Source organism: Geotrypetes seraphini, chromosome 19 (assembly GCF_902459505.1).
Source record: "Geotrypetes seraphini chromosome 19, aGeoSer1.1, whole genome shotgun sequence".
NCBI lineage: Eukaryota > Metazoa > Chordata > Amphibia > Gymnophiona > Dermophiidae > Geotrypetes > Geotrypetes seraphini.
The window spans coordinates 21,235,678-21,252,009 of NC_047102.1; the positions used below are offsets into that span (position 1 = coordinate 21,235,678).

A 16,332-nucleotide genomic window follows, 5' to 3' on the forward strand; every position below is an offset into this window, starting at 1 on the left:
CCATGACAAGGTGGTTCTGCGTACCCATCCTAAATTCCTTCCCAAGGTTGTCTCGGTTTTTCACCTCAACCAGTCCATTGTGTTGCCTGTCTTTTTCCCTAAACCCCATTATCATCCTGGGGAACAGGCGTTGCACACGCTGGATTGTAAGCGTGCCCTTGCATACTACCTTGACCGTACCAGGGCTCACCGCTCGTCCCCTCAGCTCTTTCTGACCTTCGATCCTAACCGTCTAGGTCGTCCTGTCTCTAAACGGACGCTTTCCAACTGGCTTGCTGCCTGTATTGCGTTCTGTTATGCTCGGGCCAATCTCTCACTGGAAGGTGCTGTCACGGCCCACAGGGTCAGAGCTATGGCTGCTTCTGTGGCTTTCCTCCGTTCCACGCCCATTGAGGAAATCTGCAAGGCTGCCACTTGGTCCTCAGTTCACACGTTCACTACTCACTACTGTCTGGATGCCTTCTCCAGACGGGATGGTCACTTCGGCCAATCTGTGTTACAAAATTTATTTTCCTAATGGCCAACCATCCCTCCTCCCTCTCTGTTAGCTTGGAGGTCACCCATGCGTTAAGAATATGCTGCCTGCTTGTCCTGGGATAAAGCACAGTTACTTACCGTAACAGGTGTTATCCAGAGACAGCAGGCAGATATTCTTACGTCCCACCCTCCTCCCCGGGTTGGCTTCTTAGCTGGCTTATCTTAACTGGGGATCACGCTCTCCTCCGTCGGGCGGGAAGGCACTCGCGCATGCGCGGTGCGGCCAACTAGAACTTTCTAGTTAAAAAGGTCCGTACCGGGGCTCCGTCGGTGACGTCACCCATGCGTTAAGAATATCTGCCTGCTGTCCCTGGATAACACCTGTTATGGTAAGTAACTGTGCTTTTTCACTTATATATCAATTTGCCTTTTTAAAAAGAAACTATACAAACCTTGTTTTCTGCTTAGCTCTGTTAAAGCTCAACCAATTTCAATAAAATTTAGGATATATCAACCTGAATAAATTTGCAATAACCTTACCTAAACAGTGTCACTTCACTATTTGGTTCTTCAACTATCAAGTTCTTCAAAATATATTCTACATTTACCATATCCCCTTAACTTTCTCCAGACAAGTTTTTAATGAGGATCAGATCCTCCTGACTGAAAAGAAACTGTTTACATTTATAGCAAAATGACATTTTCATGTATCATGATGATAATCATGGTGAGGTGACTGGCCTATGTGTAGGCTTATCCCAAACAATCATTAATCTTCACCTCTGAAAAAGGCTTTTGTTTTTAGTTGTGATGAAAATGAGATCCATAATTTGAGCACATCTAGCAAAACATGTCATAAACCAACTTGGACTGTGATTTGTCAATCTTTCAGTTCAGTTCTTCTCTTACTCCATCTTCAAGGATGGTATACAGCCTTCCATGTAGAGGTATACTTGTTTATATTAGCAATTGTTCATACAAGTGCTTTAGTCAGATTGTGAGCCTAATGGACAGTTAGGGATATTATTCCACACACCTAATTTTAGATTCTTCATTGTTTGTGAAATATAGCGGTTGCTTGGCGGTATTGTGTTGTATAGCATGTATTATAAAAATAGCATTTTATTTGTCTTGGCAGACTAAAAAGCATATGAATAATTAATTTGGTTTCTTTTGGGTCACACTTGTGATCTAGATTCATAGAAATCCCAGAGAGGCTGGGATGTCACCCTTAGTTTCTTCCTTGGGTACAAATTGGCTCTGGTAAAGCATCACCCTAGCAGCACCTAGAGCTGAGCTCACATCGTTCATATACACTATAGGAAAAGGAAAAGCCATTTCCACTTCCTGCCTTAGTACCTCATTTCTGGATAATGCACTTCCACTTCCCACAATTCTTTTCACTCCTGACTCTCTCAGCAGTTGAACAGACATCATAGAATGCAGATTCTGAACAATCCCGCGGCATAAAGCTCTTGTCACATGACCTAGTGAGAGCTGAGTGGTCGTTATGTTGGACACAGAAGCCAGATGGTCTGATGCATTCCTCTCTCCAAATATGGTAGGCTTCACTATAAGTGTGGGAGAACTTTGCCTTAAGGCGGCTTGGATCATTTGAGTATATATGGTGGAGTCTGGAATGCCAAGTCCTGCAAAAACAATAACAATAAGAAGATACTAAAAACACCTGTTTCCTATGCCTTGGAACAGGGGTGCACAACTCTGGCCCTCGAGGGCCGAATCCAGTCGGGTTTTCAGGATTTCCCCAGTGAATTTGTATGAGATCTATTTGTTTGCACTGCTTCCATTGTATGCATATTGATCTCATGCATATTCATTTGCAAAATCTGCAAACCTGGCCTGGCAAGGGCCGAAGTTGTGCACCCCTGCCTTAGAATATCAGTTTCTGAATTCCAACTAAAAAATCTGTGTCTTTTTGCATAGAGTAAATATTGACATTGTGACAGGGACACCGTGCTGCGCTCCCCTGACATTGAAATGCAGGAAGCTGAACCAACTCTAAAGCATCATAGTCCTATCCCTGTCTAGAATAGCGCAGTCTAGAAGTAAACAAACTTGGACTGCACTTTTTTCCCCAGCCTGCCTTTTTAAGAAGAGACAGAATTGCCTTGGCTTCAAGCCAGGAAACCTCCGGTGTGCTCACCTAAGCTAATCAGCGGGAAGGGCATGTACACAGCCTAGAAGGCTGATTAGGCGGTATAAGAAATTTTAATTAAACTTGAAACTTGAATTAAACTTGAGCTCTTATCCTCCAGCAGAGCTGAGCTAGATGGGGAGTTGGAGTTCAGGGGAGCAGACCTAGGAGCTAATGGACACGAGTAACAGCTGTGGCAGATATTCCCCTGGAGGAGATTCAAGCATACTGGACGCAGAGCAGATGATTTGGGAAACCCTTCCTGTTTCACAGATTGCTCCTGAGGCAGTGGATTGCAGCACAGCATGTAAAGCAGGTCAGAAGTTTCTCTCCTGAATGAAACGTTTGCCGTAATGTTTATTCTTCTGTGTTTGTTTTTCTGAGTGCTGAGCTGAAAACCTGAACTCACAGCACTGAAGTGGAGCCGTTTGAAAGTGCTCAGCTGGACATTGTGGAAGCCAGAAATATGGCTTTACTTTGTTTGGGACATTACTAAAAGTTTCCTGAATGTATTTTTTCCTTTTGCTCTCTCTTATGAAGTGGACTGTAATTGAAAGAGAGAGAAATACCCAGGAGTTTAAAAATGAACACGCTTTTGTTTCACTGTAACAGAAAAAGAACAGGGAAAGTGGCATGATTATTTCTGTGCTAATTACAGTCTGCATAATTCTTCGGGTTGGGTCGGGCTTGTGAATAATAGGAAAGGGGAAGGGAGATCGAGTCGTCCCCTTCACTACACCGGAGAGCAGATCGCATTTTGGCAGGAAGCCCTGCCCCCAGCAGCCGTTTCTTCACCCGGCCTGCCTTCCAGCCCTTTTAAGGGCTCAGCAGACCAGGCCATCTTCATTTGCAGCACAGTGAAGGAGAAGGGAGATGAGTCGTTCCCCTTCACTGCACCGGAGGGCAGATTGTGTTTCGGCGAGAAGCCCCACCACCTGTAGCCATTTCTTCACCCGGCCTGCCTCTCAGCCCTCTTAAGAGCTCAGCGAACCAGCCCACCTCCCAGCCCTCCTAAGAGCCAAGTGGACTAGGCTGCCTTCTAAAAAAAAAAAAAAATTAAAATATATAAAAAAATAAAAGATAAATCAAAAGCCTGCTCCCAACCGGCTCCTTCTTAGCTGGCACCTTATCCTACTCCTTGCCAGTCAATTTTACCTTTCTCCTACAATTTCTGTTATCTAACAGCTCCAGATCAGTCCCTGTGGGCTCCGTGAATTTTTATCATGAATCCTCCACGTTGGTTCCTTTTTCTCTTACTCTGTTCCTTTGAAAATACTACTCATTGCACGAAACCTCTCTCCCCCAATACATTTGACTCTATTAGGGATAGTGAGATCTGCCCTGGCCTCAGTATCCCCGTTCTGGTGCGCACCAGAAATTACTCCTTTAAATAAAACCCTTGAGATGGTAACTATGTTTCTCTAAAGCCTGTACCAACCGCCAACTTGCCCAATCTTGCGTCTGACTCTCTCACTCCAGTCCCGATATTATACTGCAATGTTAGATAAGCATGCAACAAGACTCAAATATTAAATGATCTACTAGGGGATTTTGATCCTGGATTCTTGTGCATTACTGAATCATGGATCGCAAAAGATTATTTGTTTACACAAAATGAACTCTGTTCCCGTGGCTACCAAGACCTCTTCTCTTCCAGAAATTGCCGGAAGGGAGGAGGCCTGGCACTTCTCTTCAAATCATTTTTCGACGTAGAGCTCCTTGAAAAGGGTAGTGATACATCACTAGAATATATGCTAGCTACAGTCAACGATGAGATCCATTGTCACCCATTGGGTATTTTGTTATTATATTGTCCTCCACTAAAATTTCAGAGATTACTGATTATTGGTGATATTAATCTCCACCTAGACAATAACACTAGCAAGGACATGATTGAATTAAACAATTTTCTCACTTCTCTGGGCTTTCCCTCGCTTAATAATAATAATGTATTTCTTATATACCGCCAAAGCCATAGTAGTTCGAGGCGGTTTACAATGAAGAAGGGCTGGACAATCAGCGAAAATGGTACAATGTTACAATCAGATAAAATTAGGTGGTAGAGAAAAAATGGTACAAACAGAAAGAAAGATGGGTACAATTATGGCAATGAAATGGTACAGTGAAGAAGGTCAAGACAATCTGCTTAAAGGACATAGAGAGATAGAGGGCCAGGGTGGGCATAGGGTCTTAGGGTATGAATCGGGTGAAAAGATTAGTTTTTAGTAGTTTCCTGAAGTTTAAGTAGGATGAAGAGCGTGAGATGATGTAGGCCAGCCAGTTATTGTGATGACCTGCTTGGAAGGCAAGAGTTCTATTTAGATATCTTTTGTAACGGCAGGTCCTTAGGGTAGGGTAGCTAAACAGGTGGGTTCTACGTGTGAGTTTGAATGGGTGGTAAAGGATCAAATGGGGTACTAAGTAAAGGGGGGCCGAGCCAAGGATGGATTTGTAGCAGAAACAGGCTTAAGACCTCTCCAACCCATGAAAAGGGACAAACTCTAGATATCATCAATTTCCTTGACCTTACTGAATATAAACCTTTAGTCGAAGACATTCGTTGGGAACAAGTCCCTTGGTCCAACCACTTTTTAGGTACTTTCTGTCTCCCTGTTTTCATGTCTGACCTTGGGATTCAATCCCGTGCCTCAAAATCTATTACCTTCCGCAAAAAAATAGTGAATGAACAGTTCTGGACCAAATTTCTTAATCAGCTTTCCTCCTGTCCTAAGCCTGATGCCCCAGAAGCCAACTGGCACAACTGGATAAACCTCTCTGAGACTACCTATCACTCTCTTGCTTCTCTATCTACTAAAACTGTCTCCTACTCCCGTAAGACCCCCTGGTACCTTCCTTACCACAGAGAACTGAAGCATAAATGCCGAGTATTGGAGTGTAAATGGAAAAAAATCTAAATCCCCTGCAGATAGAAAGTCTTGGAGGGATAATATTAGGTTCTATAATACAGTATTAAAAAAAGCAAGGAAGAATTTCTACAGTGACAAAATCACCAGATCCAATAACCAAAGCAGTACATTGTTTAACATCTGGTGCTCCTTAACCTCTAAAAATGACTCTTCTATACTTTCCTCCTCCCCAGTAGCAGACAAACTAGCAAAATCTTTCAATGAAAAGGTTGCTACTATAAGAAGCTCTTTTCCATCATTAGTCTCTTACAATTCTCTGGTGTCCAGCGACACTAACCTTATCCCAGTAGATAGAACCTGGACAGTCTTTGAGTATGTATCCGAGGTCCAGGTTTCAAAACTGTGCCACAAATTAAGATATTGTAAATGAGCCCTGGATCCGTTTCCTTTATACCTATATGAGAAAATTCCCACACAAGCTATTTCATCTCTCACCAGACTTATAAATTCTGCCTTACTATCAGGCCTATTTTCTGCAGAAATGGGACACATTGCTCTGACCCCATTACTGAAAAAAGCTGATCTAGACCCATCTTCACCGTCTAGCTATCGTACTATAACGAATATTCCTCTCCTAACCAAAATGCTAGAATCTATCATATCTACTCAGCTCTCATCTTATCTAGAGAGATTTTTCATTCTTCTACCTTGCAAATATGGCTTCAGACCCAGTTTCAGTACCAAATCCCTACTGGCCTCATTAATTTCAACGGTTCAGCAACTACATTCTTGTAATAAGTTTCCAATCCTATTACAATTTGATCTATCTGCGGCTTTTGAAGTCATCCACTACGATATTCAAATTTACCAACTGTCCGAATTTACCAACTCAAAATTCCTACGATCCCGCTCATACACTTTTAATATGAATGGTGCCATATCATCTCCTTGGAAGCCTCAGGGATCACCTCTGTCCCCTATTCTCTTCAACATCTGTACTTTGAAACTGTTCCAACTATCTCCCTTTGAAACATTATATACCTATGCAGATGACATCTTTGTCCTTCTTGAGATAGATTCGAATCTTACTAATCTCGCTGAGAATATAATAGCATGTATAACGAAACTCCAATCCTGGGCCCTCACTGTACAAATGAAGCTGAATGAGTCCAAAACAAAACTACTTTGGCTTGGCCCAAAATTAGATCAGCTACCCTCACTCATTTCCTTACCTTCTGGACCCACACTTCAGATTGAATTCTCAAGCAAAATCTTGGGTGTCATTATAGACTCTACATTTTCATTTAATGACCACCTTAACTCTCTGGTAAAAAAATGTTTTTTTTAGTATCCACATGCTGAGAAAAGTGAGATCCTGTTTCCACCAACAACATTTTGCTGTCCTTGTACAATCAATCATTCTTTCTAGGCTGGACTTTTGTAACTCCATCCCAAGAAAAGCCTTCAAGGACTTCAACAGATCCAGAATGCTGCGGCTAGGTTGATCTTTGCAAAAAGCAAATTTGACCATGTCTCCCCACTTATGTCAAAACTTCACTGACTTCCAGTTATTTCTAGGGTTCACTTTAAATGTGCCTGCCTAACATTCAAGATCTTGCATGGCACTCTTCCTCTTCTAATTCCACTATCTTGGAATTCTGCGAGACCTGATGCTACTAGATCCATCCAAAAACTTAAACTATCTTTTCCCTCTTTAAAAGGCATTATGTACGCTGGAAAATTTCCTGAAATTTCTTTTCTTCAAAATCACTGAGCTTTGGAATAACCTTCCTACCCAGCTGCAGAATCTGAGCTCCTTCCAATTATTCCGAAAACATCTGAAAACTTGGCTAGTCTCAAAAATGTAAATTTCGCTGCTCTCTTCATATTCATTAATTCTTATGTATTTTTCCTTATTTTTGAGTTCATGTAAACCGTGCCGAGCTTTATCTATAGAGACGATGCGGTATAAAAGCTTAAAGTTTAGTTTAGGTTTCAGCCACCCAGTCCAGGCAAGTGGCACGCAGGCCATTGTTGCTTGTACTAGCAAGGGCCTAGCTTTCTGGGTTAAACCAACTGCTAAATTTATGTTCCCAGTTCCTGCTAAGGGAAGCAGGTCAGGGAAAGTTTTGTGGAGTAGGATTTTTTGGGGATGCCACAGGAACAGCCACGGGGAGAGACAGAGAAGCCCAGTGTTTCTCCTACTTCCTGAAGATAAGCTGTATGGAAATATTGTTTGGACTAAGCTCATGGATTTTTGTTTGTGCTTGAAAATAAAGCAGAATTCTTTATTTTCCCATCAATTAAGGCTGTGTATTATTTTGTGAAAATCCTGATATCCTAAAGCCAAGTCCACAGTGTGCATGGGAGGCACTGCATCTTAGGTACTAGGTGTAAATCACTCAGTCAACTACTTGGTCGTACAGGGCTCCAACCGGCTGTGAGGAGTTAGCTGGGTGTCCCTGTCACAATATTCATTAGTGCACTTCTTTATTCCCACTTAATTCAGCCTGTTTTTGCTTTTTCTCTTAGAAAAAAAAAAAGTAACTGACCTAGGTCACAACACTTGTTCGGTCTGATTCAGCAAAGGCTTTCCAAACAGAGAAAGGGCAAATGTATAACCAATGTTTTAATATTTTAGACTGAAATAAAGACATTAAAAAATGTACTTAAATAAAAAAAATTAGCCTAAAATATTTTTGAGTAAAATTTACCATAACTACAATGAATGCTGTTTAAAATGTTTTGTGAATTTCATATATATGTCATATTCCCTTTACACTCCCCCTCCCCCTCCCCACACACAGATGCAATGAGTTACACATGACCATCATAAACCCACTATATGACAGAGATTGCACCTGGCTTGACATTTTTTGAGCTTATGTTGGTGGCCTCATCCTGCCACCTCCCAATTTCCCAATTTGAACTGTCAGCATTAGATTGACATGTACATATTTGCTTATCCCAGCTGCCACCAATGTACACCTTCTTTCAAATATTTAGTTGCATTACCATTGTTGAGGTTCTGTGCATGGCTTCTGTGCTTTGGAAGTATCCCTTATGATACATCGATGATGTCCCCATTTGGAGGGACACAGCTATTTAATTGCATGTGCTACACTGGTTATGTGACCTTACCTCTTTCCAAGATACATGCTATTTGGGACACCTGTCTCACCACCTATTTTATTGGTTTTACTTTTGTTTGCTGGAAGAACTATGATATCTGTATGTTTTAAAGATTATGTTTGTTGAATTGTGAGCAGCTTTGGTTAAAAGCGGAATACAAATGTTTTAAATAAATAAGGCCAGACAAGCAGATTTCCTCTCTAAAGACTATCAATTGGATGACTAGCAGTTTGTTGTGGTAGAGAATTACAACCAACTTCAGCTTCATCTCTGTTTCAAAATGACATATCGCTGTTCTCTTTGGCTGGAGACGAGTAAACAGTTCAACAAACACAGGCACTTCCACTGTTCTCACATTCACTGAAAAGCAAAATTTAAGATGAAACGATCCACTATTTGCATGTCAAAGTTTGAAATAGCAAAATCTTGTTCCAGTGCAATAGGTAAGACATTCTAGACAACTGGGTTATATACTCCATGGCCGCGTGCCATATGCAGAAGGAATCCACTCCTGCAGTTTTTCCCTTCTGCATGCATGCGTGAAGGAGTGTTTCTGTTCTACTCTCCCTTTTTTCTTTTATTCTGTATTTTCATCGCCTTTTCAGGATTTCTTGAGCTTGCTTTTCTACTGCTCTGCCTGTGGGAAGGAGAAGCAGACTCTGGCTAGCCTGCATTGGTTTCATTGGAGCTCGGGGCCATCCCTGCTTTTTTCGCACCTTCTGTTAAGCGATTACAGATGTCCTTTCAGGACTCAGCAGTATCTCGCAGGGTGCTGGCTGCGTTTTCACCTCCATCCATTTCAAGTTGCGTGTCCATCGGTCTGTGGGGGTGGAGGTGCAGTTAGGCTTCATGTCTGACTGGCAGGCTGAAGATCAGCATTGAGAAAGCAGTCCCAGCATGAGACACTGATTTCTTCTTATCCAGCTACTTTGAGAGAGCTGAGGCAGGTTGCAGCACATTTCAGCACAGGTCACAGTGAGTAAGGCTGTCACATAGTAACATAGTAGATGACAGCAGATAAAGACCCGAATGGTCCATCCAGTCTGCCCAACCTGATTTAATTTAAATTTTTTTTTTTAGCTATTTCTGGGCAAGAATCCAAAGCTCTACCCGGTACGGTGCTTGGGTTCCAACTGCCAAAATCTCCGTTAAAACCTACCCCAGCCTATTTACACCCTCCAAACCACTGAAGCCCTCCCCAGCCCATCCCCCACCAAACGGCCAGACACAGACCGTGCAAGTCTGCCCAGTACTGGCCTTAGTTCAATATTTAATATTATTTTCTGATTCTAGATCCTCTGCGTTCATCCCACACTTCTTTAAACTCAGTCACAGTTTTACTCTCCACCACCTCTCTCGGGAGCGCATTCCAGGCATCCACCACCCTCTCCGTAAAGTAGAACTTATTGCCTTTGAATCTACCACCCCTCAACCTCAAATTATGTCCTCTGGTTTTACCATTTTCCTTTCTCTGGAAAAGATTTTGTTCTACGTTAATACCCTTCAAGTATTTGAACGTCTGAATCATATGTCCCCTGTCCCTCCTTTCCTCTAGGGTATACATATTCAGGGCTTCCAGTCTCTCCTCATAAATCTTCTGGCGCAAGCCTCCTATCATTTTCGTCGCCCTCCATTTTCGAGGCCCCCAACTACCTCGGCTTTAGAAAACTACTCAAAACCCGCCTCTTCCAAGACCAGGATCCTAACGCCCCTTCTATCTAAACAACCCCTCTCCCCTCTACATCCTTCCCTCACCCCCCCCTGGCAACTTTGATCAATTTGATATTGAACCGCTTGTAACCCCGCTCAATTGATGTAAACCACTTGTAACCTTGTTTAATTGATGTGAACCGCCTAGAACTCTTCCGGGTATGGCGGTATACAAAAATAAAAGTTATTATTATCCTCTGGACCGCTTCAAGTCTTCTTACGTCCTTCACCAGATACGGTCTCCAAAACTGAACACAATACTCCAAGTGGGGCCTTACCAATGACCTGTACAGGGGCATCAACACCTTCTTCCTTCTACTGGCTACGCCTCTCTTTATACAGCCCAGCATCCTTCTGGCAGCAGCCACTGCCTTGTCACACTGTTTTTTTTGTCTTTAGATCTTCAGACACTATCACCCCAAGGTCTCTCTCCCCGTCCATGCAAATCAGCTTCTCACCTCCCAACATATACGGTTCCTTCCGATTATTAATCCCTAAATGCATTATTCTGCATTTCTTTGCATTGAATTTTAGTTGCCAGGCATTAGACCATTCCTCTAACTTTTCCAGATCCTTTTTCAGATTTTCCACTCCCTCTTCGGTGTCTACTCTGTTATAAATCTTGGTATCATCTGCAAAAAGGCACACTTTTCCTTCTAACCCTTCAGCAATGTCACTCACAAACATATTGAACAGGATCGGCCCCAGCACCGAACCCTGAGGGACTCCACTACTCACCTTTCCTTCCTCCGAGCGACTTCCATTAACCATCACCCTCTGGCGTCTGTCCGACAGCCAGTTTCTTACCCAGTTCACCACTTTGGGTCCTAACTTCAGCCCTTCAAGTTTGTTCAACAGTCTCCTATGAGGAACTGTATCAAAGGCTTTGCTGAAATCTAAGTAAATTACATCTAGCGTATGTCCTTGATCCAGCTCTCTGGTCACCCAATCAAAAAATTCAATCAGGTTCGTTTGGCACGATTTACCTTTAGTAAAGCCATGTTGCCTCGGTTCCTGTAACCCATTAGATTCAAGGAAGTACACTATCCTTTCTTTCAGCAACACTTCCATTATTTTTCCAACAACTGAAGTGAGGCTCACCGGCCTGTAGTTTCCTGCTTCATCCCTGTGACCACTTTTGTGAATAGGGACCACATCTGCTCTCCTCCAATCCCCAGGAACCACTCCCGTCTCCAGAGATTTGTTGAATAAGTCTTTAATAGGACTCGCCAGAACCTCACTGAGCTCCCATGGTATCCTGGGATGGATCCCATATGGCCCCATTGCTTTGTCCACCTTCAGTTTTTCAAGTTGCTCATATACACTCTCCTCCGTGAATGGCGCAGAATCCACTCCATTTTCTCTTGTTTCTTTGCCAGACAATCTTGGTCCTTCTCCAGGATTTTCTTCTGTGAACACAGAACAGAAGTATTTGTTTAGCACATTTGCTTTCTCCTCATCACTCTCCACATATCGGTTCACAGCATCTTTTAGTTTAGCAATTCCATTTTTCATCTTCCTCCTTTCACTAATATATCAGAAAAAATTTTTGTCTCCCTTGTTTACATTTTTAGCCATTTGTTCTTCCGCCTGTGCTTTCGCCAGACTATCTCTCTCTTGGCTTTTTTCAGTTTCACACTGTGGTCCTTTCTGCATTCCTCTTCTTGGGTTTTTTTATATTTCACGAACGCCAACTCTTTTGCCTTTATTTTCTCTGCCACTAGTTTGGAGAACCATATCCGCTTCCTTTTTCTCTTGTTTTTATTGATTTTCTTCACATAAAGGTCCATAGCCATTTTTATCGCTCCTTTCAGCTTAGACCACTGTCTTTCCACTTCTCTCATGTCCTTCCATCCTAACAGCTTTTTCTTCAGGTACTCTCCCATTGTATTAAAGTCTGTACGTTTGAAATCTAGGACTTTTAAGTATCATGCGGCCGCTCTCCACTTTAGCCGTTATATCAAACCAAACCGTTTGATGATCGCTACTTCCCAGGTGAGCATCCACTCAAACATTAGAGATACTCTCTCCATTTGTGAGGACCAGATCCAATATCGCTTTTTTCCCTCGTGAGTTCCGTCACCATTTGTCTGAGCAGAGCCTCTTGAAAGGCATCCACAATCTCCCTACTTCTTTCCGATTCCGCAGACGGAACATTCCAGTCCGCATCCGGCAGGTTGAAATCTCCCAACTGCAGCACCTCCTCTTTCCTTCCAAACTTTTGGATATCCACAATCAGATCCTTATCAATTTGCTGTGATTAAGTTGGAGGTCTGTAGACTACACCCATGTAGATAGAAGTTCCATCTTCTCTTTTCAGAGCGATCCATATCGCTTCTTCCTCTCCCCAGGTCCTTTGCATTTCGTTCGCTTGGATATTGATCTTTACATAGAGAGCTACTCCTCCACCTTTTTGACCATCTCTGTCCTTCCTAAAAAGATTATATCCCGGTATGTTTGCATCCCATCCATGTGATTCACTGAACCATGTCTCTGTGATAGCGACAATATCTAGATCTGCCTCTAACATCAGGACTTGCAGGTCATGAACTTTGTTACTTAGACTGCGAGCATTTGTGGTCATCGCTTTCCAGCTATTTTTCTGTGGTAATCTCCTTTTTCTTATAGATTTTTGTTTCGTTTCACTTTCTGTTGGCAATACTAAGAAATGAGTTGCTGATATTGTTTATGTTGCAATCTTTGCTACTATCACATCTTTTCTTTTAACATAACATAAGAAACGCCTTCACCGGATCAGACCAAGGTCCATCTAGTCCGGCGATCCGCACATGCGGAGGCCCATTTAGGTGCTCCTTGTTGGAGACCCGGATTTCCCGTATCCCTCAATATGATTTGCAAGGTGTGCATCCAACTTGCGTTTGAAACCCAGAACAGTATTCTCTGCCACCACCTCCTCTGGGAGAGCATTCCAAGCGCCCACTACTCTTTGTGTGAAACAGAACTAACTGACATTTGTCCTGAACCTGCTGCCATTCAGTTTCAGGCTATGACCTCTTGTCCGTGTCACATCTGAAAATGTCAGTAATGCTGCTTCCTGGTCAATTTGGTCAAATCCTTTTAATATTTTAAGTCTCTATCAGATCCCCACGCAGTCTTCTCTTTTCGAGGGTGAACAGTCCCAGTTTTCCGAGGCGTTCCTTGTAGCTTAAATTTTCCATGCCTTTGACTAGTTTCGTGGCTCGCCTCTGCACCCTCTCCAACAGAATTTTATCCTTCATAAGGTATGGAGACCAGTGTTGGACACAGTATTCTAAGTGTGGTCTGACCATTGTTCTGTAAAGTGGCATTATAACATCTTCCGACTTACTCGTGATCCCCTTCTTAATCATACCTATCATCCTATTTGCTTTCTTCGCCGCCGCCGCACATTGAGCCGATGGCTTTAGGGTTTTGTCTATCAGAATCCCCCAAATCCCTTTCTTGTTCGCATTTGGCTAATGTCACCCCCGACATCTTGTAATCATTTTCTTTGTTTTTCTTTCCCAGATGCATCACCTTGCATTTGTCTATGTTAAAATTCATCTGCCACTTTATCGCCCACATTTCCAGCTGATTTAGATCCTTCTGAAGATCCTCACAGTCCCTTTGAGAGCCAACCGCCCGACATAGTTTTATATCATCTGCAAACTTGATTATATTGCATGATGCTTCCTCTTCCAGGTCATTTATAAAAATATTGAACAAGATGGACCCAAGAACCGAGCCCTGGGGCACGCCACTGGTCACCTTTGCCGGGGGTGGTCTCTATAATTGTCCTTCATACATACACCACCCCCACTTTCTAGTTTAAATGCCTTGAAACATATTGTCTAAATTTCTCTGCAAGGTTTCTTTTGCCTGCTGTAGTAATATGTAGCCCATCAGTGCAATATAGCTTCTTGTCCTTCCATGTATTTCCCCATCCTCCTATGTACCTGAAGCTTTGAGCCATCTATTAAAGTCCTCTGTGTTTTTCACTCTTTGCTCTCCCTTTCCATATGCAGGCAGTATTTCAGAAAAAGCTAAAGTCTTTACAAAAGGTTTCACGCCCTCACCAAGCTCCCAAAAAGCTTTCTGTGCTGCAAGTGTGGAGTTGTTGGCCAGGTCATTTGTTCCCAGATGGATAACAACATCAGTGTTAAAATCCTTAGTTTCTTCCTTTGCCTGGAACTCCTGGTAGCTGAGGATCCTGGAAGACATTTCATTATTTTGGTCTCCTCGCTTTGTGTTCCAAGGTTAATGCCTCTGATGATGGAATCCCCCAACAGTAATAATTTTCTGTTTTTGGCTTTTTTATTTATGCTTAGGGTGCGCTTGTTCTCTTGAGTTACCTTCATTGGTTAAGTCCCACCTCCCTTCTGTTTTCTTGAGTATCGCAGTGCACTAGTGGAGCGAAGGAATTCTATAGAGGTAATATTAGTGAAGGTGGATGTTTTTGTGTTACATGTCGCAGTCTTCCTGAGCCTACTGTGACCCATTTATTCCTGGGCTGTTTTATTCTTTGAGGTAGAGGTGGTAAGTTGGTATGATTTTGTTGAGCGATGGAAGCTGCTTTAATTGTATTCAATTCCTGTTTAAGTTTGCAGAGCCCCTCCTTAATACTAGCAAGTTGAAGACAGATGGGGCAAGCCTTAAGCCTCCAAATAGTGTGTCTTGGAATTAAAGCACCACAGTGATTGCAAAGAATCACTTGGGAGAGAAGGTGTGTGTTTCTGAATTAGGCAGTTTTGCCCTATGTTCCCCCACCTCAAAAATCCTAAAATTGCTGTTTTTGTGCTTTCCTGTATGTGAAAAATATTGTGACTTTTTTCACAAATTTCTTGATGGCAGCCATCTTAAATTTTTAGTGATCTTTTTTTCAAAAGCTTCCTGCTCTTCCAAATTTGCAATTTTTACCTCAAAACTTGGGATGGAGTCTTTGGGCTCTCTTGCTGTGAACTCTTGCCAGAATTGCACATTTTTAGAGCTTCAAGAACATCCTTGCGCCACGTGGCACAGCCAGTAGATGTGGTAGTGCAAAGCTTAATCTGTCCAACCAGATGCTTAATGTTATCAGATATAGGTTTAAACCAAGTGGTTTAGGACTGGTTTAGTAAATTCTTCTCGCTGCGATCCTATGAGGTATATCTAGAGGGCAAGGTATGATCCTCATGGAAACCTAGCTGTAGTGTGCCGCAAGGTTCCCCTTTGTCGCCAATCTTGTTCAACATCTATATGACATCATTGAAACACTTTTGTCTCACATCTGCAGAGACTATATTCACTTACGCAGATGACATTTTTATTCTATTGGAAGCCAACCCTGACCTCAGCAATTTAGTCTCAGGTATAGATTGTTGCATTTCCAAACTTCAGATGTGGGCATTATCCATTCAAATGAAATTGAACGCTGCAAAAACTAAATTGCTTTGGATTGGGCCTAGATTGGAAAACCTCCCTGCCGCTGTCACATTGAAACAGGTATTTCATTACACATAGATTTCTCTTCCAGAATCCTGGGTATTATCCTGGACTCATCACTTATATTTCAGGATCAGCTAAACACTGGTTAAAAAGTGCTTTTTCAGTTTGTGTTATGTTGAGAAAAGTTAGATTATTATTTCATCAAGAACATTATTCAGTGTTGGTACAGTCCATTGTGCTTGCCCAGCTGGATTATTGTAATTCTGTTTATACGGGCATTAAGCAGGATAGTCTAAATTGACTACAGTTAATTAAAAAACACGGCAGTTAAACTTATTTTCGGGAAAAGAAAGTATGACCATGTCTCTCCTTTGTTGAGAAAGCTCCACTAGCTCTCAGTTCATTTTAGGATACAGTTTGTGTGCATGTGTTATCTTTAAGCTTCTCTATGGAATAGTTGATCCTTTAGTTTCATTATGTTGGAATACTACTAGATCTTGCCATACAGGAAAAGCCATTTGACCCTTACACAATCCCTGGACTATCTATGGGTCTTGTTAGATACAGCAACTGGCAGAGTTTCTCTTT

The 16,332-nt window shown here is 42.3% G+C and overlaps 1 protein-coding gene across 1 annotated transcript in view; it reads right to left on the reverse strand.

Moving 5' to 3' along the window:
* Positions 1–791: 791 nt before the first annotated feature.
* Positions 792–16,332, reverse strand: part of SHPK (sedoheptulokinase) — an 80,806-nt gene continuing 65,265 nt past the window's right edge. The window contains 1 exon segment of the mRNA XM_033928575.1: positions 792–2,126. Coding sequence (XP_033784466.1) covers positions 1,675–2,126 — 452 coding nt within the window. The 3' untranslated portion in view covers positions 792–1,674.